General features: G+C 67.7%; 1 protein-coding gene across 1 annotated transcript; it reads left to right on the top strand.

The window, feature by feature from the left end:
• GPC1 (glypican 1) lies at window positions 1-25,836 on the top strand. The gene is made up of 9 exons (XM_069465441.1): window positions 1-340; window positions 21,235-21,393; window positions 21,706-22,097; window positions 22,715-22,880; window positions 23,955-24,085; window positions 24,187-24,306; window positions 24,407-24,540; window positions 24,873-25,048; window positions 25,486-25,836. Exons 1-9 carry the CDS (start codon window positions 175-177, stop codon window positions 25,716-25,718), a joined length of 1,677 nt encoding a protein of 558 aa, XP_069321542.1. The 5' UTR covers window positions 1-174; the 3' UTR covers window positions 25,719-25,836.

Genomic DNA, 25,836 nt, shown 5'->3' with positions numbered 1-25,836 from the left:
GCCGCCGCCGCAGCCGGCTTTTGTTGTCTCCGCCTCCTCGGCCGCCGCCGCCTCTGGACCGAGAGCCGCGCGCGGGGACCTTGGCTCTGCCCTTCGCGGGCGGGGGCTGCGCGGGGCCCGGCCGGGATCCGAGAGAGGCGCAGGCGGGCGGCCCGGGACGCCGCCGGCCCCGCCATGGAGCTCCGGGCTCGAGGCTGGTGGCTGCTGTGCGCGGCCGCCGCGCTCGTCTGCTGCGTCCGCGGGGACCCTGCCAGCAAGAGCCGGAGCTGCGGCGAGGTTCGCCAGATCTACGGGGCCAAGGGCTTCAGCCTGAGCGACGTGCCCCAGGCGGAGATTTCGGGTGAGTGAAGGCGCGGCGCCCGGGGACCCCGACCCGGCCGGGCTCCGGGCCCCAACCCTGTAGCGCGCGGGGTCTCTCCTATGCCTCGTAATCTCTCACTGGTCCGCCCAGCGCGGCCACACGCCCCAGGCGCCTAATCCCGCCGCCTGCGCCCGGCGGCCCGGGCCCCTAGTGCCCCTGCGCCTCCACTCATCTGCAGCCCCACGGCCCTCGCCTCCAAGCGCCGCGCCGCGCCGCCTCCCTCGCCCGGGTCTCCTCCGGTCGGCTCGGCCGCCTCCCCTCGAACACGCACAGCTCCCGTTGCCCGCGGAGCAGTTTAGGCCGGGCGGTCCCGACGCGGTGCGCTCCTCCCTGGCCGCGGCTTGAGCTGGGCGTCTTCGGCCGGCGTCTCGGCCCCACGCGCCGAGGACTCCGAGCCCCAGGGCAAGGTGCCGGCCGCCCTCGCCACGGGCCGGGCGTTGGGGGGGCTGCTCAGGCTCGGCGTGGCCGGGCTGTCGGGGCGCCGCGGACGGTGGCCGAGGGCTCCCACACTCCCGGAGGCATCTCGGGTCCTGCCTGGGGATTCCCGCGGGGTCTCCAGCAACGGCAGCCCAGTTGGGTTTTCACAGTGCACCCCCTCAGTGCAGTGGGCGGGGAAGGGGGAGCAGAGAGGCAGGGAGCGAGCCGGGCGCTTCTCCGGAGCTGAAGGCCGCCGCCTCTCGGGGATTCCTGCCGAGCAACTTGTGCGCGCCTGGGCCCCCGCCTGGCACTGGGGCGGCCTGGAGCGGCGAGTCCAGCTGCAGGTGGTCGGCGCCTTGGATCCCGCCCAGGGCCAAGTCATTTCTTTGTAAGAACAGCGGTCCTCCTGGCGGCCGCCTCGGCCCTGCAGCTGCCTGCAGTTGCCTCCCCTCCCTGCGCCGGGAGCTCTGGGGGCAGAAGTGTACTGCGGGTGGGGGGGGGCGGCGTGGGAAGGACCTCCTGCTCCCAGCTCGGTCCGCAAACGTGTGGGGAACCACCCCGGGTCAGTGCAGGGTGCCGGTGTCTGCGCTGGGACCCTGCGTTGGGGCCACAGGGACCCAGTGGGCAAGAGCAGAACAGACCAGGTTCCTGCTCTGGGGGGGCCCTCCCAAACTGGGGGAGTGGAGTGTGGGGGAAGGGCCACACTCACTTGGTGACTAGGGACACGGAAGGAGCTCATCTGTGGAGGGTGGCCTGAGGTTCCTGTGCCTCACTCTGCGGATGAGGCCCTGTCATTGTCAGGCCACCTCCTGCACCTGGCCGGGCTCCCTGTCTCCCGGACCGGGCACGGTTAGGGCTGGGTGCCTGGCAGCACGGGGCCCTGGGCACGCCGCGGTTCCTGCTCTGCAGCACCTGTGCCCCTCACAGGAACCGGCACCTGCGCATCCCTGGCCTTTCTAGTGAATTCTTCCCCAGACACCAGCGTATCCTGGTGGTTGAGTGGCTGCACCCCCTCCCCCAGCCCGGGGTCTTGGGGGTGTTCCTTTGGGAGCCATCACCCCCACAGCGCTTTTTAGCACATCCACACCCACTCGGCACTTGCATCCTTGGGGACCATCCCAAACTTGCTTGCGGTCACAGGCTGCTGTTCCCAGTTAGGCAGAGGCAGAGGCAGAGTGGCAGAGTGTGGGCAGCCGCCAAGGGCAGGCACCATAGGGAAGGTGAGGGGGGTCGAGCCGGAGAGCCTGAGTCCTGCGAGGTTGGGCTGGGAATGCAGTGAGTTAGGGACCCAGGACAGGCAAGTGGTGTTGGCTTCTCTGTGTGATTTGGGGGGGGCCCATCTAGCTGGGCGTGCCAATGCCCTGCCACTGAGCATCATGCCAGCCATGGGCTGGCGCCTGCTGCCAGGGGTCGGGGCGCCACCCCCTCCAGGCCCGCAGGCTGGGACTGCTCTCTGGGCAGGGTGACTGCCTTTCCCGCCTGTGCTCTGGGGAGAGCTGCTCTGTCTGGACCCCCTATGGCTGCACCCTCACTGCCCCCAGAACTGGAGAGCCCCCTGCACTGACGGGAGTGTGGCTGCCACGCAAGCGAGAGAAGCAGGGTGACCTCCCAGGACAGAGGCTGTCCTGAGGCAGCCAAGCCCCTCGTCCCTCCTGCTCTGTGCCGCTAGGCCTGGCCTCTGCAGGCCGGGCGCCCTCTGGTGGCCCTGCAGCCCCAGCTCCTCCGGAACCCTGGACCCTCTGCCCTCTGGGGACCCAGACTTCTGCCGTGGGACCTCCTGGGGGGCGGGGGGTAGCTGGGCTTGGACACCTGCAGAGAGTCTGCTCTGGGCTCCCCTGGCTCAGGCGGGGTGGGGCGGAGCCCTGAGACTCCTCACGGTGGGAGGGCAGGGAGGCGGCCCTGGGTGTGTGGGTGGCCTTTTCAGCCTCTGCCTGAGGGACCAGAAACAGCAGCGGTGACCTGAGACTTTACTCATAAAAGAGGGAAATGTCAGATATGTTGGGCTCCCGTTGGAGACTTTAGTGACCACAGTTGTCCCATTTTACGGGCGAGGAGGCAGCCTGGGAGGCGGCAGGGGACCACGCCACTGCGGCCGGCAGTGCAGCTGGCTCAGGCCCGGCGCTGCCCAGGCAGCAGAGCCGAGTCGCGGGGCACTCGTGCCGAATCACCGTGTGCCAGCAGGTCCCCTGCAAGGTGGTTCCTGGGCCTTCGGTGTTCCCTGGGCAACTGTCTGCCTATTCCCGGGGGTCCCAGTGCCCCCGCCTTGGGACACGAGCTCTCTGGGGCGGGACCACCACCGTCAGGTTCTCGTAGCCACAGACCCTGCCTGGCTCCTGGTTCTCCGTGAACACTTGCCGGTGGACCATGCATGTGGCCGTCCTGGGCGGGGGCGACGGAGGGTGAAGAGGGTGTTCTCAAGGTCCCCCAGCCTGGGGTCGCAACGGGGGTGAGGTCAGTGGGCGCGTGGAACCCTCAGCGTAGCGGGAACTGCTGGCTCCTGTGCGCTGGGGTGGCAGCCTGCCCTCCGGCCAGGGTGGGCACCGTGTGCTCTTCGGGTCTGCACTGACGACCCTCCCTAAAGCCCCTCAGCAGGAACCAGTGGGGGTCTTCTCCTGTCCGTGCTGGGTCTGACCACCTGGGTGTCGGGCAGAGTCTGAGGGGAGGGTCCTCGGAGGCCCCAGAAAGGCTCGTCCTGGCACGTCGCCCCTCCCTAGACCAGAAGGGTCCATGTGCCCTATTCTGTCCAGAGACAGGGGCCCCCATGTGGCTCCACGTGGGTCCCTGGGGTGGCCCTGCCTGTGCCCTGCTGCCTGGTCCCCCCACCGTGTGAGGAGCCAAAGTAGGGCTCTGGGATTCGCCGTCCCAGCCAGAGGTGAGGACCCCTGCACGATGCAGCCATCTGGGTCCCTGCTGGACCCCTAGCCTCCCTCGCCGGGCAGGCTACCGTGCACCTCCCCCTGCCAGGAAGCCCCCCACCGGGCCTGGGCACAGACGCCAGCTCCCCACCCGGCCCTGTGCCTGCATCTTCCCTTGTGAGAGTGAAAACCATCACAGCCACCATGAAGGTGGCCGGGAGGGGGACAGTGCTGGTGCCAGGCCCCCTTGCCCACAAGGCTGTGTGCAGCCCGTGCCCAGCCCTCTCGGGTGATGTCCTGTAGCTCGTGTGAAGCCCCTCCTGTGACCGTTTCGTTAACGCATTGTGGGGGTCTTTGTGGACCCGTTTTACAGGCGAGAGAACCAAGGCTTGGAGGAGCCCTTTGCTAAGGGCCTGTCGGATTGGCCCAAAGCCTGTGGCATCCGCCGCAGCCCAGTGAGGCCAGGCCAGGCTGCTCTGTCCGGGCTCGGTGTTTTCCGGCCTCCCTGGCTGCTGTCTTCCCCATCCGGCCTTCCGCGGAGCCGGGCCTCGCCCTGTGGCCTGTGGGGGGAGGACTGGCCACTCCGGCCCGCGGGGGGAGGACTGGCCACTCCGGCCCGCGGGGGGAGGACTGGCCACTCCGGCCCGCGGGGGGAGGTCTGGCCACTCCGGCCCGCGGGGGGAGGACTGGCCACTCCGGCCCGCGGGGGGGAGGTCTGGCCACTCTGGCCTGCGAAGGAGGGCTGTTCCCAGGCACCACGGACATGAGTTGGGTGACCCTAGACTGTGCACAGAGGACGGCCTGGCCAGCCCAAAGACAAGCCCCAGTGTGTCCCCAACAGGGGGAGACGGGCCTCCCCACACTGGGCCGAGTCCCCCAGGAATAACAGACAGACACCCATCCACTGGTGCCCCCAGGGGCCAAATCAGGGGGACAAGACAAGTTGGTCTGTTGGTGACTTGTGGCTCCTCGGTGGCACTAATTAGGGACAGTGTGAGCCTGTGTCAGCGGGTCTGCTGCAGGCCGAGGAGGCCTCCCTGGCGAGGTCCTGGGGTCACACGGCGGAGCTGGGCTCGGGCCAGGAGGAGAGCACGGTGGGTGTGAGGGCACAACCGTGTCTGCTCCTCGGCACCCGTGTGGTGGCACAGGTGTCAGCCACGGGCTGGTACTAGACTCGAGACGGGGGCTCGCCCCAGGCCACACGGCAGTCAGGTCGGGCCTGGGCTTGCATCTGCCATGCTGGGCCTGGGCGTGCCAGGCGGTGAGAGGTGAGGGACTTTCTCAGCAGACCGCCCTCCCAGGCCTGGTGCACGGAGGTTCAGGGCAGGACTGGGCCACGGTGGAGGCCGGGAGGCTGTGGCCGTCTCCTCGTGTGCCTTGTCCACACCTCTGGCCTGCAGACCTGAGCAGGGGGTGTGGGCTGTCATTAGGAGAGGGCTCCAGACCAGGGCCGCCTGCCGGAACCTCAGCTCCCCGGGCCTTTCGCACTGGCGTTTGTCTGGGAACAGGCCCGGGCAGGTGCCTGAGCCGCTTGAAGTCTCCTAGGGGTGGGGTGTTGGGGCTGGGTCCCCAGGAATGGGGCAGTGCTCCCTCCCCTTCCCTCCACCTCCGGGGTCCACGCCCAGGCCTCAGTGCCAGGTGGGAGCACGCACAGCCAGGTGTGAGGTGAGGGCTGCCCTGTCCTGTCACTGTGGCCTCCAGCCTCCCTGGCTGTTCTCGGTCAGCCGTGAGTGCCGGGGAAGCTCTGGGTGTGAGGGGCACACACCTCCTGCCCCGGATTTGGTGAGTGTCACATCTTGGGTGGGTTTTGGAGCCCCTGGGGCGGCCGGGCCAGCCTCACCCCTCCTCTGCCCCCGCCCTCCCTCCCAGCAGGCCTCCCCGTGCACACACGCACACGCTTCCGCGGGTGTCCGCCACGCCCCGCAGCTCCGTGCTGGGTGGTAGACCTTCCCAGGCCAGGGGCCGCACGTTTGGGGGAGTGTGAGTCTCTCAGGCTCCGGTGACAAGTGACAAAGCACCGCAAACCCAGCGGCTTAGAGATAGGAGTTCATTGTCTGGAGGCTGCCAGTCTGCGATCGGGGTGTTGCCATCGGGGTGTCGCCGGGTGGGGTCCCCCTGGGGCTGTGAGGAGACAGTCTGTTCCCACCTGCTCTCGGCCTCTGGGGGTCGCTGGTGCCCCTGGGCCTGTAAATCTGTTTTTGTCTTCACCTGGCGTCCACTCTGCATGTGTTTCTGTCTCCGCGTCCCCTTTGTGTAGGACACCAGTCGTGTTGGATTAGGGGCCACCAATGAGGTCTCATCTTAGCCATTTACATCTGCAAAGACCCTGTCCCATACCCAACTAAGGTCACATTCCCAGGTGCCTGGGTTGGGCCGACACATGAGTTTCAGGGGCCCAGTTCAGCCGTAGCGGGGAGCGAGCCCATCACACCTGCCTCCTGGGCCCGGCCCCTCCCCCTGGCGGGAGAGCCCTTGGGCTCTGGGGATTCGATGACTGTGGCCTCCTGCGGGCGGGGCTGTCCTCTCTGTGTCTCCAGCCTGGGCTCAGGACGCTGCAGGTGTGCACCGAGACCCAGGGACAGCGTGGGGTCTGGCCCGCCCATGGCATGCTCCAGGCACAGCCTGGTCCCTGAGACCTCGGCTCCCGGGCTGCACTGCGATGGGTCCTTGGCCAGTCCCCTTCCTCTGTGTCAGAGTGGCAGGGCTATGTTCCAGGTGTGATGATCGTCATCGCGGTGGCCAGAACTGAATACGTCTTCCTGGTGGCGTGTCATAGAACCTGGGTGGGTGGCAGTCAGGACACCAGGCTTAACACTCTCATGGGGCGTGGGGAACTGGGCTGGAGTGTCCAGCCTCAGTGGCACCAGTGTGCCTTGGACAGGCCTCAGGGTCCCCACCTGTAGGAGAGAAACCTCCAAGCAAGGAGGGGCTGAGCCCGCAGGTGGACTTCCAAGGGAGGCAGGGGGGTGGCAGGGGGCTGGGGGGTGGCAGGGAGCTGCTCGGGCACATGTGGCAGCCGTCTCCCCAGGCAGTGCCCAGCCAGGGTGGCACACTGCTCATCTGTGCTACACGCTCCCTGGTCCTGGGGGCCTGGCAGGTAGCAGGGCATCCTGGGGCCCTGACACTCCTGCGCCCCCACTATCGCCCCGACCTCAGCGGCTGCTGCATCTCAGAGGAGGAGGACAGCCAGCCACACGCAGACCGTCCCTGAGGCCTGGCCTGCAGCTGGGAGCAGACAGGAACCTCCGTGACGGGCCTCTCAGGCCGGCACGTGGAGTTCTGCGCTGGGCGCTGCAGGTAGACAGGGTGAGCTGGCCGGCCCTGGGCACCCCCGTCCTGTCCCCCTGCCAAGATACCCCGGGAACCCCAGAGCAGGCAGGGCCGGGCATCTGCCAGGTGGGCTGAGCAGCACTCTGTTCGCAGATGGGGAAACTGAGCCCCAGAGAGGGGTCCCAGGGCTCAGAGCAGAGCCAGGTGAGAGGCCTCGCTGCCACCTGCTTGCTGATTGAGTCACCCGTGCCCAGCCAGCTTGCGGGGTGAGGCTGGGTCAGAGGCTGGGGAGCTGGGCCAAATGACAGACCACAGGTACAGAGAGGGGACCCAGAGGACTGGGGGGCGCTGAAGCCAGGACTGGCAGGGTGTGGTACTGGGTGAGGCTCAGCTGCTGTTCAGCCCACGCTGGGCTGTGTGGGGACACGTGTCCCAGAGGGCCCGGCCAGCGGCGGGGAGAACAGGGCAGCCTCAGCCGACACGCCTGGCCGGGTCTCCTGAGGTCAGAGCTGGTCCTGCCGGCGGGTGCCAAGGGCCCAGCCTGCTGTCCTGCCTGCTCGTGGGGGACAGGGGAGAGCCGGCCAGGCCAGGGGGCACAGGGCCTTCGTCCTCAGTCCCTGCCCCCAGCTCAGGGTCTAGTGAGGACTTACAGGAGCTCCCAGGCCCAGCCGTCTGTGGCCCGGTGGGTGCTGTCTATAACCGGAACCTTGTCCACGCCCGGCTGGTCTGTGGGGTGATGGATTCGGGCCGTGGCACCCCCAGTGCTCCGAGGGACAGGGTGGCACATCTCCTTCCGGAGATGGGCGAGGCCTGGGCAGGTGCACACAGCAGTGATGCCCTGTGCCTCCCTGGGCTCGCCGCCAGCGTTGGGACCTGTAGGGAAGTCCGTGGCCTGTGCAGGCCCTCAGACACTGTCCCCAGACACTGAGAACAGCTGTTCGAGCACTTCGCAGAGCTGTGGCCTGGGGGTGGCCTTCCACCCGGCCCCCCGTGTCTGGGGCACCCTTGGAGTCTGGAGCCACCTGCGGCCCTCCAAGCCCGTCCCTGTATGTGAGTATGGCCTCGGTGCCTGGAGCCACCTGTGGCCCTCCAAGCCCGTCCCTGTATCTGAGTATGGCCTCGGTGCCTGGAGCCACCTGCGGCCCTCCAAGCCCGTGCCCCCATGGGGAGCTGTGTGTGATGTCCAAGCGTCTGCTCGGGAGTCTGGGCCGGCAGTGCCCATCCCTGGCTCTGGGGGCCTCGGTGAGCACGTCTCACCCACCTGTGACCATCTGCCAGGCCCTGGGGAGAAAGCTGATGCCACCTGCCACCAGGGTTGGCTCAGGCATTCGCAGGTGTCTCCAGTTGTCATGGAGCTCGGGACACACTGGACCGACAGAGGTATTTTAAGAGACAAGTCTCTTAAGCAATCCAGCTCCTCTGTCCCTGAACCCCCGCCCCTTCCCCCAGCCTGGGGGCTGCACCCAGCACACTCCTCGGGATCTTGGCATCCTCTCTTCCAAATGGCCTGACCCAGGACTGGCGCCTCCCTGTCCGGCGTGTGGACGCCAGGGCCTGGGGGACTTTGGGTTGAGGGGAGCTGCAGGTCAGATGCAGACACCACCTGGGACCAGGCGGTGCCCCCACCCAGGAGCAGCTGCCCTGGGACACTTTTGCCATCGCAGCACCTTGGGTGGGGGGTGCTCCTGGCACTTAGCGGGTGATCAGGGAGCCCTGGGATCCGGCGTGTGCGGGATGCCCCCAAGAAGCTGGGGGTGCCGTCCACAAAGGCCAGGAGCACCCCCACGAGAAATCCTTGAACTAGAGCTCAGACAGGACCCTACCGGGGCAGGGTGGGCTCGGGGAGGGGACACCGCTCTGCTTCAGGGGGCCGGGGGTGGAGTTGGTTCTAGAAGGACAGGGAAGCCGTGGTGGATAGACACCAGCATGGACGCAGCTTACCCCAGACCTAGGGTCGTCAGCACGGTGCACGGCTGAGGTTCAGGGGCAGAGCTCAGGGGCTCGTGGGCCTGGCTGGGGAGAGCACACCTGCGTCCTTGCTCACCTCCGCCCAGAACTTGGCATTCTCCGTACTGTGAACAGTGGCATCCAGGGCCTGGGACTTGGCCACCAACAAAAACTGCTGGTATTTTTATGTCCCTTTAAATTCATAGCAGGTAGCTTGGAGCACCGTGTGTGCTCACCGGGACTGTGAAATTCCGGTTGGTGTTAGCTCCGCTGCTGCTTCCCGCACAACCGCGTGTTCGCGGCGGGGGCAGCACCTTACGGTTCATTTTGTGATGTTCCGACACTTACCGCACAAGTGGCTTCCTCTGCGATCGACCCTCCGCGTAACTCTGTGCTTCAGACACAAGCGCCATCCTGGGAGGGGCCATCCTGGGAGGGGCGCAGCACAGCGAGCGCCCAGGCGGGAGGCCGGTGCCCAGGGGGCCTGGCGGTGGGGCGGGTCCCCGGCACCCGCGCTGAGGGAGCATGGCCGTCCCCCTGCATGGGCCGTGGGGCCACAGATCACAGCCCTGTGGGTCACGCAGCAGCCCTCCAGCTCCTACTGCGCGCCGGGTGCTGTTCCTGGTGCTGAGTGGAGCCGCGAGCAAAGCGCGCGCCACAGGACGCGCTCGGGCAGAGACGGCGTGTCAGAGGTTTCCCGTGAGCAGCGGCCTTGCTTGGCCACGTGACCGTGTGTTGCTTGTGTAGCTTAAAAATGAAGGGAAATCACATGTGTGAATCTGGACGTCTGCACGTGAGGTTTACAACCTTGCACCCACTGGCCAGGCCTCCAGATGTGGCCCAGCCACTCTGCGGTGCACAGCTGTGGCCGGCTCGTGCCCTGTCCTCAGTGGTGGGTTGAGAGGCTTGCGTTGCTGTCTCTCCACTCACGGCACGAAGGCCCCGCCCCCGTGCTGCCCCTGTGGGACCCTGCTGGGGCTGGCTGTTCCCCCACCAAGGACCCGGCCCCCTTTCTCATGTCGAGAGTTTGCTGCTGAAGCCAGACTCCGGCAGCATCAGGCACTGGCTTGCTGAGAGGACCAGAGAGGAGACTCGTGGGAACAGGGAGGCTGGGTTCTCCCGTCCGCACATGTGACCAAAGGAGGAGGGAGGGGGTCAGTGCACGGTGGGTTCCTGGGCAGCAGGGGGAGGCTGGCGTGAGAATCGGGGGTGGACCTGCTCCCCGAGACTGAGTGTCTTGTCCCCAAAGGGAAACGGGCGCCCCCCCGCCCCGTGGTTTGGGAGCCCAGCCTGGCGTGTCTGAGGCCCCTGCTCAGGTCTGGCCTGGGAATGCCGGGGCGGGGGGAGGGGGTTCTCCCTCAGGCTGAGTAGCAGGGCAGTGAGGCCGGGTGGGGAGGCAGGGCTGGGTGCTGGGTGGCAGGGGCTGAGGGCACGGTGGCCAGACCCCAAAGCCAGGACAGCTGTGGCCAGAGGTCTGTTCCAGTCGGAGGGCAGGTGCCTTGGGGGACCCCCACGTGTCTTCCTCCCTTGAGCAGAGACCCTCTGAGCTGTGCTCCCAGGGGAGGCTGCTCTGGGCGCCGAGATGCAGCAGGTCCCTGTCCTCGCTCTGAGAGCTTCCGCCTGGCCGGAGCGCACAGTCGGCGGTCACTGCGGAACGTCAGGAGGCCCAGTGCCGTGCGGCGGGGGTCTGGGAGGGCCACTCTGAGGCGGGGCGTCTGGGCAGACAGAAAGGAGCAGGAAGGACGCATGGGTGTTCGTGCCCGGCCCACACTTACTCCCGTCGGCACCTTGACCACTGGGTTCCCAGGGAGGACTAATGAGTAAGGCCACACCTGCTGGGCTAATGGGTAAGGCCACACCTTTGGCCGAGGGCTGTCTCTCTTGAAGGCTCTTGAAGGCCGTGGCCATTGCCAGTGACTGTTGTTTTAGCAGAGGTTCTCAGTGGAAGCCAAACCCTGGTCTGCCGGACCCAGCCAGCCTGCCGGGGTTGAAGTGCTCGCTGTGTGACCTTGGGCAGAGTGCTGAACCTCTCTGTGCCCAGCACGTGTCCTGTCAGCAGAGCACCTGTTGGCGGGGAAGCCTGTTCTTTCCTACGCCCTGTCACCCCGCCTTGCGGAAGGCGAGCTACGGATGAGGGCACCCCCGGGGAGGGAGCAGGCCAGGCTGAGGAGCCGGGGCTCAGGGAGATCCGGCTGGAGGGGAGGCCCTGCCTTGTCACCTGTACAGCTGGGGCCTAGGCGTGGCCCTGGGCCGTCACAACAGGAGGTGAGCGCTCCTGCTGGCTGGCTCTGGCTGTGGGAAGTTGGGAGTTGCAGGAAGGTCACTGCAAGACCCCTCCTGAGTGGCACCCACGACAGTGTCCCCAGGGCTCAGCTACAGTGGGGACAGGGACACAAGGCAGGCCAGGAGGTGCCCTCGGCCAGCCTTGGAGGGTGGCAGCTGGCTCTCGGGAAGGGAGCTGAGGGCCAAGCCCCTGGGAGGCACCACAGGCCCTGCAGAGAGGGAATGGGAGACCGTGGCTCGGGTCAGCCTGTGCCAGACCCCGGTCTGTGGCCCTGTCACTGTCCCCGGGCCCGTCTCTGGGGATGGGGCTGGTTCCTCTGTTCTCCCCGCCCTCCCACCAGCTGTCTTCCCCCAGGGATCTGGTGTGGCGACACCACCCCGCCTCTTGCCAGAGCTGTCTCTTCAGATGCCCGTGTCCCTCTGCCTGCCAGGCCGAGCCCGGGTGCGGGCAGGGCAGGACTCCATGCCTCCATGGAGACCCAGCTCCTCGCGGGCACTGGCTTCCAGCGTGAACACCCCTCCGACACCGGCTGGAGGGGTCAGTGGGAGGTTCCCGCCTGCTCCCAGGACCCGCGGGAACCAGGTGGCCCACGCAGACTTGTCCTGGGCTGCGAGTGCCCCGCGTGCTCAGCAGGCCTGGGAGGGATCCTTCAGGCAGTGGGTTTTTGTGACTGGCAGGGTGTCTGGGCGTCTGTCCCTCCCCCCACGTGGCCTTGCAGGCTCCTGCCCTGAGGCCTGGGGACATGCTAGGTTTCGACAGCTCCAGACCAGTGATGGGACGGTCGGGCCAGCAAGGTGGCCAGGCCTGGCTCTGGGTGAGGCCCCCTTGGCTCTAGTTCGCAAGTGCGGCCTCGTCTCCATGCCTGGGACCGCTGGGCTCCCATGTCCCCCCCTTCAGTGAGGAGGGGGGGCTCTCAGGCCCGGGGAGGGAGATGGGTGCCGGGCAGCAGGTCCGAGACAGTGGGCGCCCCCGGGCCCCTGTGAGCCCATCTTCCTACTGCAGGCTGGGGACAGACGCCCCTGCCTGTCAGCAGAGGCAGTGCTGGTGGGGGGCGCGGCCCGTTGCTCTCCAGGGGGGCTGGGGCTGTGGGCAGATGGAACCGCTCCGACACCCACGTGCCCCTGCGGCCGGCCCGGGCAAGGTCAGGCCGTGCAGACACGGGTGCCCGCCTGTGACGGGGGCTGCAGGAGGGGACATGTGTGACCTCACCCCCAAGGGCTGCCAGACTCAGCTGATAAAATACAGGACACCCAGTTAAATTGGCATTTCAGACAGACATGAATCGTTTTGTAGTGCGGTGTGGCCCACGTATTTTAATTTCAAATAAATAACATTTTCGGTGTAAGTATGGCCCACATGTTTAGGATAAGTTCGTCCCAAACATTTTTGGGGGAAGAGTCGTTTGCATTTTGTGGTAATATATGCACACCGTAAAATTTCCCATTCTAACCGTGTGTGAGAGCGCGGGGCGGTGGCACTGAGGACACTCACACTGTCACACCACTGTTCCCGCCGTCCACCTGCGGACTCTTTGCATCTTGTAAACTCGGCGCCAACTAAACACGAGCTCCCCGTTCCCCTCCCGAGCCCCTGGCACCCACCACTCTCCTTCTGTCCCCGTGGATGTGGCGGCTCTGGGGACGTGGTGTCAGCGGGGTCACGCCGTGTCTGCCCGTCTGTGACTGGCTTATTTCACTGAGCGTGACGTCCTCAAGGTTCTTCGCGTGTGTCAGCATTTCCTTCCTTTTTGTGGCTCGATACTATTCTGTTGTGTTGCGTATGTGCAGTTTGTCCGTCCAACTGCTGATCCTCATCTGCCCCCCCCCCCCCCGCCCCGGCCGTCGTGAGTGGTGCTGCCGGGAACATGGGTGCGCACGCACCTGTTCGATTTCCTGCCGTCAGTTCTGTGGGGACAAGTATGTTTATACTGTACTAAAAAATACTGCATTGTGTACCTGACGTCCAGGTGTAGCTGGCGCCCCGCGGTGCACCTGCAGCCCCGACCGGGCCTGGCCCAGAGCCCGCGCACCCGCCCTGCTGGACGGGCCTCGCCAGCCCCGCGGAGCGTGTCGGCCCTGCCTCGCCTCCGCCTGCCGGGTCGGGAACTCCCCTGGGTTGGGCTCACGGGGGCCTGGCAGCGGGAGCGGCGAGGGGGCCAGGGCTGCTCCAAGTGCGGCCCCTCCTTGGCACAGTGACCCTGGGCAGGTCACTTCAGCTCCCCATGTGTGGGCTCCGCCAGCAGGAACGTGAGCTGTTGTGAAGATGAAACGATTCTACCCCGGGCGGAGGGCGGAGCCCCCGCCTGGCCCACCGGGCACGCCCGCTCGCAGGGCACAGCGGCCGAGGGAGTGAGGGAGCCCGCACAGCGGCCAAGGGAGTGAGGGAGCCCGCACAGCGGCCGAGGGAGTGAGGGAGCCCGCACAGCGGCCGAGGGAGTGAGGGAGCCCGCAGGGCACAGCGGCCGAGGGAGTGAGGGAGCCCGCACAGCGGCCGTGGGAGTGAGGGAGCCCGCACAGCGGCCGAGGGAGTGAGGGAGCCCGCACAGCGGCCGAGGGAGTGAGGGAGCCCGCACAGCGGCCGAGGGAGTGAGGGAGCCCGCACAGCGGCCGAGGGAGTGAGGGAGCCCGCTGCCTTGGCGGCTGGCTGTCCAGCTGCCTCTGGGGAGGGAGGAGCTGGTGTGGGGCGTGGCTTTCGGGCCATGTTTGCGGTGAGCCTTGTCCCCTCGAGTGTGACCTGGACAGAGATGGTCCCCGTCATACTGGTTTATTCACGTTTGTTTACTCAGCGCCAGGTCCGGCCTGGGTGCTGTGTAGCGGCAGGTGCAGACAAGGGGAGCCCCCGACAGAGCCCCCCAGCTTTGGGACTTAGGGGGCCTCAGGGAGAGGGGAGGCTGGGCAAGTGCCTCGGCCCAGAGGGACCTGGGAAGGTGCGGGGCGAGGAGGGGTTCTCGAAGGAGGGCAGGGCAGGGACGGGCATGTGGGGTGGGAGGGTGACTGGGGGCAGGGTGCCAGGCCAGGGGCGGGGGGCTGGCCCTGGGGCGGCTGCCAGGCCCTCCGCTCCTTCTCCTTCACCTGTCCCATGCCAGCGTTTTTGGAGCCTAACTTTCCTGGGGCTTCCTTGGGTGCTACGGGAGGGTCTGCTCTGTAGTCCGACCCAGCTCCTGTGTTTGTGCCACCTCCGCCTGCTTGGCATTCGGGGCAGACACTGGGCCTGCATTGTGAGTCCTCCGGTGGCCCTAGGATGTCCCCTGTGCGTTCAGCGGGGAGGCAGGGCCAGTCCTTCTCAGCCTCCTAGGCTGCCGGTGGCCCTCGTGGTGGGGTGTGGGCAAGCCAGCTGGGAGAGCTGGGCGCCTCGCCCTCTGCCACCTGATTTCGACCCTCACGGCTGCCAGCAGGGTGGGCATGTGGGTGTGCCCAGCTGAGGCCCTCTGCAGCCTGGCAGGTGAGCCTTCTGGGGAGCACCTCACCCCCAGGCTCTGAGAGTAGGCCCTGTGCCCTGCAGCCACAGACCCTGGTCCTCTGTGTGCCCTGGGGCCACAGCAAGGACCTCGGCAGTGTGGCAGCTGGCAGCCTGGGAGGGGACCTGGCTTCATGGCAGGGCTGTGACCAGGCCCACATCAGATGGAGCCCCTGTCATGCCAAGGCACCCCCAAACCTGCCATTTGCTGGCAGGGTAGCCTACCCAGGGGTCCCCCGAGCAGGGACCAGGCAGCTTAAAGAGCAGCCTTGTGAGTTACTTGGTGAAGCCCCCCTCTTTGGGGGTGTTAGGTGTGTGGCCTGCCTTGACGGGGGCCTTTGTCCAGCAGCTGTCTGTCTAGCAGGTCTTTGTGTGCCACCTGCAGACTGGCCAAGAGGGCCGAGGGGGACTCCAGGCACTCCCCTGAGGGACAGCTGGTGTGGGTGGGTGGTTTTGTTGGCTGCGGGTGTCGTGGGAAAGCTGTCTGCTTTGTCCAGGGACGCACCTGGGAGGAGGCAGGGGCCGTGTGGAGGGGTGTGGCCAGGCGGGGTTGGGCAGTGCTGCGGGAAAGCTGATCCCGGGTCCTGGGCGCAGTTGTGGGATGGAGGCCTGTGTGCCCAGGACTGGAGCTGGAGGGTCCAGGTACAGAATGTGGGTGACAATGGCAGCCTTTGAGTGACCAGACAGCAGTGGGGACCTGATGTTCAATGGGAGAGGGACTCTCAGGTGGTCAGCTGCCACTCTTCATCGTGGGGACAAGGGGAGAAGCCTGACACCCCCAGGCCCCGGCTCCCCTGCGCACCACCCCTGCGCACCAGACCAAGGCGCCCCGTGCGCCCTGGCGCCCAGGCCTGAGCCCGCAGGCGGGCAGGGAGGGCCCGGCTCGGCGGCGGCAGCGGTGGCGGTGGGCAGCAGGCCTGGAGGGGCTGGGCCGGCGGCCGGGGTTTCTAGGGAGATGGGGGCGGCGCCCGAGCGCGGCGGGCGGGGGCTGTGGGAGGAGGCGCGTCCCCGCGCCGGAGCCGGTGGCCCTGCGCCAGTGCGGCTGCGGCGCTGCCCGGGCGGCTGCGCGAGTCCTTGGTCCGCCCGCCGCGCTCCCGCTGGGCTCCCGGCCGCTCCGCCGCCGCCGTCCTGCTCCTCGCCTTCCCCGGCCCGAGCCCTTAGTCCGGTGCCTCCACCGCAGTCGCACGCGCCGCCCGGAGGCCACCGCAGCTGGGGTCGCCGCCGCTGGAGCCGCCGCCGAGAAGGGGGTCCCGCGCCACGGCCGGTGGCGTTTGCGAGCTGGAGGAAGCCCAGGCTGGAGGAGCCCGCTGCTGTCGCCACCGCTGTCCCCATCTCTGTGCGCACCCTCCATCCTCACTCCCTTCTCATCGTCATCCTCATTTCCACCCCGGCGTCCCGGCGCCACTGCCTCGGCCCGCCATCAGCTCCCTCCCACCCCGCACCCCCTCTTCCCTCCTCAGGAGCCCAAGGCCGGTGCCCACTACACCCCATCGGCCTCCCGTGCCGGCCCCCAGCTCGCCCGCCTCTTCTGCTCCCCGTGCGCCCCGCCTTCTCCCGCCCGGCCCGGCCGCATCCCGCAGCAGCCCCGCACCCTCCCCACCCCCACCCGCTCCTCTGTTCCCGGTTCCTGCTGCAGCCCCCTTGCTGCAGCAAGCCCCCCTTCCTCTAACACCAACCCATCCCCCTCCCCCGTGTGTCCCAGCCCCGGAGAGCCCCCTCCTCCACCACTCCCCCCACGCCTGCCGCGCACACTGCGACAAGCCCCTTCCCCGCCAATCGCAGCGCCCGCCTGCCGCAGCCCCGGCACCCGCGCCCGCCCCGCCTCCGCGCCGCTGCACCCACTGCACCAGCAGACCCCTCCCCACCCACCGCCGGCGCCTCAGCGTCCCCAGACCCCTGCGCCTGCTCCGCCCGGGCCAGGGGCGGCTGGAGACCCGGTCGGGGCGCCCGGCCCCCACTGCGGTCGGGGCGCAGGTGCCGCCCAGCCTTTGTTCCACCAACCCGCCGTCCTTGCGCCGTCCTGGGCAGCTTCGGACAGCGAGAGCCTTCGCCGGCCTGGGGGGCCGACCCCGCCCACCCAGCGCGGAGGTGTCCGCCGCCAGTGCCCCCTCAGCCTCGGGTCCCAGCGCGATGGAGGCTCTGCGCGGCGGAGGGGCTCCTTGGTGACGCTGTCATTTGGGTGAAATGGTGGCAAGGGCTCTGGGTAGCTGGCGAGGGGAGGGAAGCGGTGGGCGTGGAGGCCGGGGTGACAGGTGCTTTGGATGGCCTTAGTGAGGAGGAAGGTGGGGCTGAGGCCACCCTGGGGTCAGAGGTTATGTGCTGGGTGGACAGGGACTGGCCAGGGGCAGAGATGAGAAAGGAAGGTTGTCTGGAACCTGCAGAGCAGCACCTGGACAGTGGGCACTTCCTGAGAAGTGTCCCCCAGGGCCATTTGTCCAGTGTCTGCCCGCCCCCAGCGGGCTGTGGACATGCCAGGAGGGTCCTGCCCCACTGGAGTGGGGGGTCCGGGGGCAGAGCCGGCGCAGGCAGGGTTCGGGAAGAGGGTCTGTTGCTGGAGGAGGGGCCCCGCTGCCCGTCGGATCGGGTAGAGGGAGGGGCAGGGAGGACCTGGCTTCCCCCGTGGCCTGGTCTGGAGGCCGTGGTGCCTGGAACTGTCCACGTGACTTGTCCTAACAGCACTGGCAGGCAGTGCAGACCACCTGTCATGCCGAATTAGAGTCTGCGGGTGCGGGGTCCATGGTGCAGCGCGTTTAGGACACAGTTGTAAAGGTGGGTTGAGCGGGCTTTGCAGTCTGCACCTCCTGTGTGAGCTGTGGAAGCTTCTGGAGAGATGGGTGTGGCGTGACGCCACCATCTCTGCAGTCTCCTTGGGAGCCTCGGGGCCACGGATCACGGGCAGCTGCCAGGCTGGGTCTGGAAAGTGAGGTCTGTCCGGCACAGGCATGGTGACGCTGTGGGGATGGGGTCTTGCCTAGAGCTGTGGGGGTGGTGCTGCAACGGTGAGGGAGGCTGCTGGGTGGGGCCACTGCGGTGTCCGCAGGTGGCAGGAGGGTGTGAGCCTTAAAGGCCCTTAAGCCGCAGGCGGACAGGGGGCTTAGCGAGGAGAAGTAGAGTGTGGAGATGCCAAGACAGCACTTGCCGGGCGGCCGTGCTTGGCACTTCAGCCTGGGGAGCAAGAGCCCGGGGGCTGGGAGGCTGCAGGTTTAGGGACCGCCCCAAAGGGCTGGGGTGGGGGACGAACCTGCCCTGAAACAAACAACCTCCCTCCAGAAAAATCCTGGGAGTGCCAGGGGAGGGAAGAGTCCCAGAGGCTAAAGAGGAGAGAGTTCTGGAAGGACAGGTCAGCTATGGCAGATTCAGCCAAGGTACTGAGGGAGGAAGAAGGGGACAGTGACTGGCCGGCTGGAGCAGGCAGCCCCCGTGCAGAGAGGGGTAGGTGGGGAGGGAGGGCCGATGCCTCCCTCGGGTTTGTGGGAGGGGAGAGAGGGAACAGGACAGCGGCATCCTCTCCTGCCTGAGAAGGGGGCCGGGAGGTGGGGAGGTTCCAGGTGACAGCTGGACTTGCACCTGCCCCTGTCCGGCAGACCCCCTCAAGTTCTCCCAGGAGGGGGCTTGCAGAGCCACCTCTGCCCGTCTGACATCTGGGACCAAGGCTCGCCGGCGGGCCCAGGCCGGAGCCGGGCGGTCGCGGTGGAAGCGAAGCGTCCTGCCTCTGACCACGCCCCGCCCCGCAGCAGGTGTCCGGGGGCCGCCTCCGCCCAGCTGCCCGGGGCCCTCCGCCGGCGCCCAGGCTCTGGCTCCGTGTCTTCACTCCCGTGTTTTTCCGAGGAGGGAGGGAGGGACGGGGGCTGTGCTGGGGCAGCCGGAACAGCCCAGGTCACCGGGCGGCTGGGCGAGGTGGCCAGGCAGGGTGGGGGTGAGAGGGGCTGCAGGGAGGCGGGGGTGAGGGGGCCACACACAGCTGTGAGCAGGAGGGGGCCGGCCGTGCCCCCTGAGCAGAACCTGCACCTGGAGGGCTCCTGTGTCTGTTGGGTGTCTTTGTCTACACCTCTCCCTGTCTCTCCTCAGCCTCTGCCCTGCCCCAGTCTGCACAGTGGGGGGTCCACTAGGGACCCCCAGAAGGTCTCCAGACGGAGAGGCCCAGTGGGAGGAGCCAGCAAGGAATCGGTCCCCCCTCCCAGCTGGGCAGTGCAGCCTTTGCAGCCTCAGCCTGTGGACATGCAGGCAGCGTCCGGCGCCTGCCCTCTGCTGTGACCCAGCATTCCTGACCGGGTGCCCGTCACTGCTGAGCCGCGGTGTCCCTGGGAAGCCCTAGGCTGCCACTTCCCACCCCCCATCCCCAGGCACGTTCCTCAGCCCACCATGAGCTCGGCTCTGCTGGGTGGGCCCTCTTGGCCCTGCTGTTGGGGAGGAAGTGGGGGTCCCTTTGGCTCCGGTGGGAGGGGGAGCTTGAGCCGTCTTCCTCTGGTGGCTGCACAGGGCCCCACCCTTGGAAAGACGTGTCCTGTGTCTGCTCCTAGCAGCAGGTCCCCAAGGAGGGGGGTCAGAGGGGTCAGTCCCTGCACTGAACCCTGCCCCCGCTGAGGAGGGTCTCAGCCTCAGGGCCTCAGGCAGTAGAGGCTGCGGGGAGCGGAGCAGGGTCGGCCCCCTGCCCTGAGCACCTTCCCCACCCGGGAGGAGGAAAGGGACAGACAGGGACTGGGGCAGGGTGGCCTTCACCAGGCCACAAGGCTGTCACAGCTGGCTCCCACGAGGCCCCCCAGCAGGCCTCGGGCTCACCAGGGGGAGGGCACTGCTGGGCTTGTGCTCACTTTGCCCCGACTTGAGTGGGCATCACTCAGCCCTGGGGCACGTGCTGGTTCCCTGCAGGGGGCTCCTCGGGGCTGGGTGAGAGCCACCCACCGGCTTGGGCCTCAGCCCCTGCGTCAGAACATTTCAGGACCCCGAGGCTGGAAAGCCTCGAGGAGGGAGCGCTCTGGACTGAGCCCCCAGCTTGTGGCTGTGGTGGGAGGGCTGGGGGGCTCCTCTCGCCTCTGCCCTCCCCTCCTCTCCCCTCCCCTCCCCCAGCCCCAGGCCCCACCATAGTGGCGCCCAGCCAGGACCCAGGGGCTCCTGCTGTCACCTCAGTGGGCACAGAGACCATAGAGGGGCCACACCACAACTCCCCCTTGTCCCAATGTCCTCCCGGGCGATTGTGCTCGTGGGGGTACAGGAGATAGAAACAGACTTGCCTACCCAGTCCTTCCAGCTCTCAGGGCTAATTCAGCGGCAGGGTAGTGACTTAGGCTTCCCTGGGAAGGGGCTTCCTGGACCCCAGACCTGGGGTGTGGCCCCTCGTACAGTCACTCAGTCCTGGGGCCCAGCAGGGCTGCACCCCTTCCCGCTGTGCTGCCAACGCCCCTGTCTAGGTCACCTAGAGCACCCCACACCGCAGGACCCAGGGAGCTCTGCCAGGCCGCCCCACCCCACCCCCACCCCACCCTGCAGAGCCAGTGGGCAGCTTCCCTCTCCCCCATCCCACCCCTCCCTGGAGCGCAGGGCAGGCAGCCACCAGCCACCCCGCCCAGCACCAAGCCGGGAGGGACGGGGCCTCTCTCTGGCTCCTGGACCCAGCCCTGACCCTGAGGCTGCCCTGCCTCTGTTCAGCCCGGCCCTTGCCTGCCCCTCCACTGTGCCGGACCCGGTGGGTGTGGGCGCTTGAGCCGCCGGGGCCTTCGTGGTGTAACTAGGATGAGTTCCTAGTGTGCAGAGTGGGGGCCACTGCAGCCTTTATAAAGCTGGAATTAGCACCTTTAGTGAACGTGCGTGTGTTCCCTGTGGCGTGCACCGCGGGCCCGCAGTGTGCCCCGCCCTCACTCACTCCCGTGGGGAGGCAAGGCCGTCTGCCTTGGTGCGGCCAGTGTCACTCTGCCTGGGACACCCGAGCAGGGCAGCCTGGGTCAGGGTGCAGAGGGGGCTCCGCAGGGACACCGAGGAGGCACAGGGTGTGCCCCCCTGGCCAGGAGGCTCGGGACATGGTCAGATGGCCCCTCCGCAGGGCCTGTCACCTGCACCGGGGTGTGCCCATCCCACCACCAGACTTGTGCCTGGGATTTTGGGGGGCCATGAGGTCTTGTGGGGCTCGTGCATCTGGCCAGCCCAGAACAGGCAGTGAGACCTGGGTGCCTCCCAGGGATGGTGTGGGCAGAGAGGCGGCTTGGGTCCCTTCTCCCTTCCCGTCCGCAGCCACAGGCCTGGGCGAGGGGCACCTGGCAGCTCCTTCCCCACCCCCACAAGGACCTCGAGGCCAGCTCTTTGCTGGGCCCCCTGGAACGGGTCCTCGTGTGCCTGGTGGCAGCAGGCTGGGGCACAGGATGACACATCGGCTTTGCCCCCTCCTCCAGGGCTTGCCCACAGGGCCTGGTAGGAAGCCCTGCCTGTGTCCTGTGTCGTGGGTGGCCAGGACCCAGGCCAGCCTTGCCCTGCCCCTGGTCTCTGTCTTCACCCAGGGACATCCCCCAGGCTGGCCAGCGCCCAAGCTGTGCCAGATCCCAGCTGGCACGTCCTGGGCCGGCCACCCTCGCCTCTCCGGAGAGCCTGAGGCTGCCCTGCTGGCTCCCCAAAGCTGTCTCTGCCGCCTCCCTCACGCCCACCCCTCCCCACAGGTGAGCACCTGCGGATCTGCCCCCAGGGCTACACCTGCTGCACCAGCGAGATGGAGGAGAATCTGGCCAACCGCAGCCGCGCCGAGCTGGAGACGGCGCTCCGCGACAGCAGCCGCGCCCTGCAGACCATGCTCACCACGCAGCTGCGCGGCTTCGACGGTGAGTGCGGGCCTGGCGCCCGGCCTGCGGGACCAGTGGGGAGGTGGGCGTGGGGGCTTCACCCGGTGGGGGGTGAGCTTGGCAGGAGAAGGGTGGGTGGAGGCCTGAGACCCGAGAGAGGACCCCCGCACTTGGGCCTCTGCGCCCCGGCCGGGAGGGTGGGGTCTCGGCACCCGGCTCTGACGGCCCGCGAGTGTGTTCTCAGAGCAGCGGGTCTCCCGGTGAGCCCCGCACAGCCCAGTGTGGCTGCCACAGCGTCCAGGCAGCCAGGGGGAAGCGGGACCCCAGGCCTCACCCCCGACCTGTGCACAGACCACTTCCAGCACCTGCTGAACGACTCCGAGCGGGCGCTGCAGGACGCCTTCCCTGGCGCCTTCGGGGAGCTGTACACGCAGAACGCCAGGGCCTTCCGCGACCTGTACGCGGAGCTGCGCCTCTACTACCGCGGCGCCAACCTGCACCTGGAGGAGACGCTGGCCGAGTTCTGGGCCCGCCTGCTGGAGCGCCTCTTCAAACAGCTGCAGCCCCAGCTGCTGCTGCCCGACGACTACCTGGACTGCCTGGGCAAGCAGGCCGAGGCGCTGCGGCCCTTCGGGGAGGCCCCCCGGGAGCTGCGCCTGCGGGCCACCCGCGCCTTCGTGGCCGCACGCTCCTTCGTGCAGGGACTGGGGGTGGCCAGCGACGTGGTCCGGAAGGTGGCCCAGGTGTGCACAGCAGCCCAGGCCCACACACGTTCCCCAGGGCCCCACACTCTGCCCAAATGCTTCCCATCTCCCGGGCTCAGCCCTGGGTCCCCGAGCCTCGTGCCAGCCCCCTGGCCCTCAGCCCCGCAGTGACAGGGCCTGGTGACAGCACTGCGTCCTGGGCAGGGTGGGACGGGCCAGCGGGCCTGGGGCCAGATGTGGACCCTGGCTGTGGCGTCAGGACGTACGGGAGACAAGAGGGGAAGCTCGAGCAGGCTGGGGCTCCCGCAGCCGTGCAGGAGCAGGGGCAGCACGTGCCAGTCCCCCCTGGGGGTGGGTGTGAGGAAGGCATCGGCCTCGGCCTCGGCCCCTCATAGCCCTGGTCCCTGGCCAGGGTCCCTGGTAAGTGACCCTCCAGCTCCCAAGCCTCAGTTTCCTCATCTCTGGCCGGTGCGGCTGTTCATGCTTCCCTGTGAGCTTTAGTGACAACAGGGTGCCAGGGAGTCCTGGCCCTGGGACTGTCCTGCCCCAGGGTCCCACCGCAAGTCAGGGCAGAGCCGATCTCCACCCAGAGGCTGGTCGGGGGTCCGGGCACGCCGGGGTGCGGAGGCCAGGCTCAGGCTGTCTTCGCTCCCCAGGTGCCCCTGGGCCCGGAGTGCTCGCGGGCCGTCATGAAGCTGGTCTACTGCGCTCACTGCCTGGGCGTCCCTGGTGCCCGGCCCTGCCCCGACTATTGCCGAAACGTGCTCAAGGGCTGCCTCGCCAATCAGGCCGACCTGGACGCCGAATGGAGGAACCTTCTGGGTGAGCCCCACCCGCCAGCACGGCCCAGGCCTGCCCTCAGGAGCACCCGGCCGGGGTCCCGGGGGGCAGGGGTCCCTGGCTCAGGGCTTAGACCCAGGGGTCTGGAGGGGCCCGATCAGGGGTGCCCAGTTCAGGGCCAGATCTGGGTGGAGCCATGGGGCTGAGGGGCAAGGATGCCTTTTGAATGTCCCCAGTGGTCTGTGACTTGGGATGGCCACCTGGGAGGGAGCTGCGTCAGGACATAGTTCTTTGCCCTTCTCCACTGCATGAGTGCCCCAACATGCACACATACCAGCACCTGTGTGACATGTATGAGCCAACATGTATGTGCACTGACATGTGGTGGGCCAACACACGTAAGCTGGCATGTACGTGTGCTGATACAGGGCCAGTGTATGTCACCATGGCGTGCTTACATGTGCATGTGCTGATATGAGGTGGGTCAAGATGCATGTGTGCTAACACACGTGCTAACATGTATGTCTGCTGGCATGAGGTGAGCCGACATGCGTAAACATCGATACATGGCAGCTAACAAGCACGCGTGCCGACACGAGGTGGGTCAGGTCACACGCCACCGATTAAGTGCCAGCATGTGCGTGTGCCGACACATGGGCCAACACGTGTGCTCGTGTGCGTGTGATGACATGGTGCGGGCCAACATGGGAACTTAGCAATCTGGGTAAGTTTTGCACGTGCATGTGCTGACTACATACATGCAGACACATGAGCTCATGTGCACGCGGGGGGCCATCATACACGTGATGCGTGTGCATTGGCTCACGTGGCAGCGTGCACACGCTCAACACCCGCGTGAGCCACTTTGCCCAAAATGGAGGTAAGGTGGTAGCAGGTGTGCCAGCGTCCTCCACGCGTGTCCGTGTTAACCCTGCCCGTGGGCACATCCGTGCTTGCTGACAAGCATGCGTGACCGCGTATGTGACAATAAGCTGGGCCAACCGGAGTGTGTGCTCACGGAGTCTCCCGTGCTGACTGGCCTTTTCCCGTGCGTGGAGACTGCGTGAACATGCACGCATGCTGACGTGTGCGCGCGTGTGCTAACACCTGTGCCAGACTCCATGGTGCTCATCACCGACAAGTTCTGGGGCCCAGCGGGCGTGGAGAGCGTCGTCGGCAGTGTGCACGTGTGGCTGGCGGAGGCTGTCAACGTTCTCCAGGACAACAGGGACACGCTCACGGCCAAGGTGCGGACGAGGCGTGGTGAGCGGGGGGTGTCCCCGGCAAGCCCCTGTCTGGGCCTGAGGGGCCCTGCTGTCCCTCCAGGACCCCCGTGGTGTCTCCCCAGGTCATCCTGGGCTGCGGGAGCCCCAAGGTCAACCCCCAGGGTGCTGGGCCTGAAGAGCGGCCGCGCCGGGGCAAGGCAGTGCTGCCGGAGCGGCCCCCCACGGGCGCACTGGAGAAGCTGGTGAGTGACCCCCGGGCCGGCCCCTGGCTGCGACCATGCCCCAGGGGTGAGCGGGACAGGCTGGTCCCGGCAGCCTGGTGGCCTGACTGCTGCCCGGCAGGTCTCTGAGGCCAAGGCCCAGCTCCGCGACGTCCAGGACTTCTGGATCAGCCTCCCAGGGACGCTGTGCAGCGAGAAGATGGCCCTGAGCACAGCCAGCGACGACCGCTGCTGGAATGGGATGGCCAAGGGCCGGTAGGTGCCCGCCTGAGTGGCCACGGACCTCTTTCCCGTGGGGTCTCCACTGGGCTGTGTCTGGCCTGCGGTGCCGTGCACAGGAACACGTCCCGCACATGGCACGCAGCAGCACGCAGGCAGCGGGGGGGAAGGCCCCACCCCACCCTGTGCCAGCTCCCCGCAGCACGCACCTTGCTAGAGGGGTCGAGGCCTCACACCTGTGGGGCCGGCTTGGGCCCCCTGGCATCTCAGGCTGGGGGGTCTCAGAATTGAGGGGCTGGGGGGTGCCCTGCCAGGGCAGTGCCCCTTTGTGGGGGCCGGCACAGTGACCTGGGGCTCTGCTGCCCCAGGTACCTCCCCGAGGTGATGGGCGACGGCTTGGCCAACCAGATCAACAACCCCGAGGTGGAGGTGGACATCACCAAGCCGGACATGACCATCCGGCAGCAGATCATGCAGCTGAAGATCATGACCAACCGGCTGCGCAGCGCCTACAACGGCAACGACGTGGACTTCCAGGACGCCAGTGAGGGCGGGGGCCCTGCGGGGGCCGGGAGCCGGCGGGGGGCGGGGGGGCAGCATGGGGGGGTGAGCCCCGCCCAGGAGAGGGGGGCTGCAGGGCGCCCCCCAGGTTTCCCACCGGGCCCTCAGCCCACGCCCCACAGCGGCTGTGAGGACGCTGCTGCCGCCCAGGCACGAACACCGAGCCCCCCCCCCCGTGTCCCCGAGGCACAGTTGAGGCCTGGCCAGGACGTGGCTCAGGTGGGGACACGGGAGGCAGACCCAGGGCTGAGCGTGTCCAGGCCTCCCCCAGGGCCAGGCTGCTGGGGTCAGGGTGCCAGCCCCACAGTCCTTCCACACAGCAAGGACATCGGGGTCCCCTAGCACGTGGTGTCTTCACGGGGGCCGCTGCACTTGGGTCCCAGTGGGAATGGGCCCGCCAGAGCCTCCTCTCCTTCCCAGGTGACGACGGCAGCGGCTCTGGCAGTGGCGATGGCTGCCCGGATGACCTCTGCGGCCGGAAGACCAGCAGGAAGAGCTCCAGCGCCCGGACGCCCTTGACACACGCCCTCCCCGGCCTGTCGGAGCGGGAGGGGCAGAAGACCTCGGCCGCCAGCTGCCCCCAGCCCTGCGCCTTCCTCCTGCTCCTCCTCCTCAGCCTGGCCCTCGCAGTAGCCAGGCCCCGGTGGCGGTAACTGCGCCACAGCCCCAAGGGACCGAGGCCAAGGACTGACTTTGCCAAAATGCAAAACGGACAATATTTAATTCCCTCGGCTGAGAGACCCGGGCACGGTGCGGGGCAGGCTGGGACGG

Source organism: Eulemur rufifrons, chromosome 1, assembly GCF_041146395.1.
Source record: "Eulemur rufifrons isolate Redbay chromosome 1, OSU_ERuf_1, whole genome shotgun sequence".
Classification (NCBI taxonomy): Eukaryota; Metazoa; Chordata; class Mammalia; order Primates; family Lemuridae; genus Eulemur; species Eulemur rufifrons.
Note: the sequence above shows the minus strand (reverse complement) of the source record. Positions and strands in the feature narration are given on the sequence as shown.

Bases quoted from the DNA above. Each gene is read 5' to 3' on its own strand.
- GPC1 (XM_069465441.1), top strand. From the start codon at position 175: ATGGAGCTCCGGGCTCGAGGCTGGTGGCTGCTGTGCGCGGCCGCCGCG. The intron at 22,098-22,714 runs GTGTGCACAGCA...TTCGCTCCCCAG, and splicing joins TGGTCCGGAAGGTGGCCCAG to GTGCCCCTGGGCCCGGAGTG. The intron at 25,049-25,485 runs GTGAGGGCGGGG...TCTCCTTCCCAG, and splicing joins CGTGGACTTCCAGGACGCCA to GTGACGACGGCAGCGGCTCT.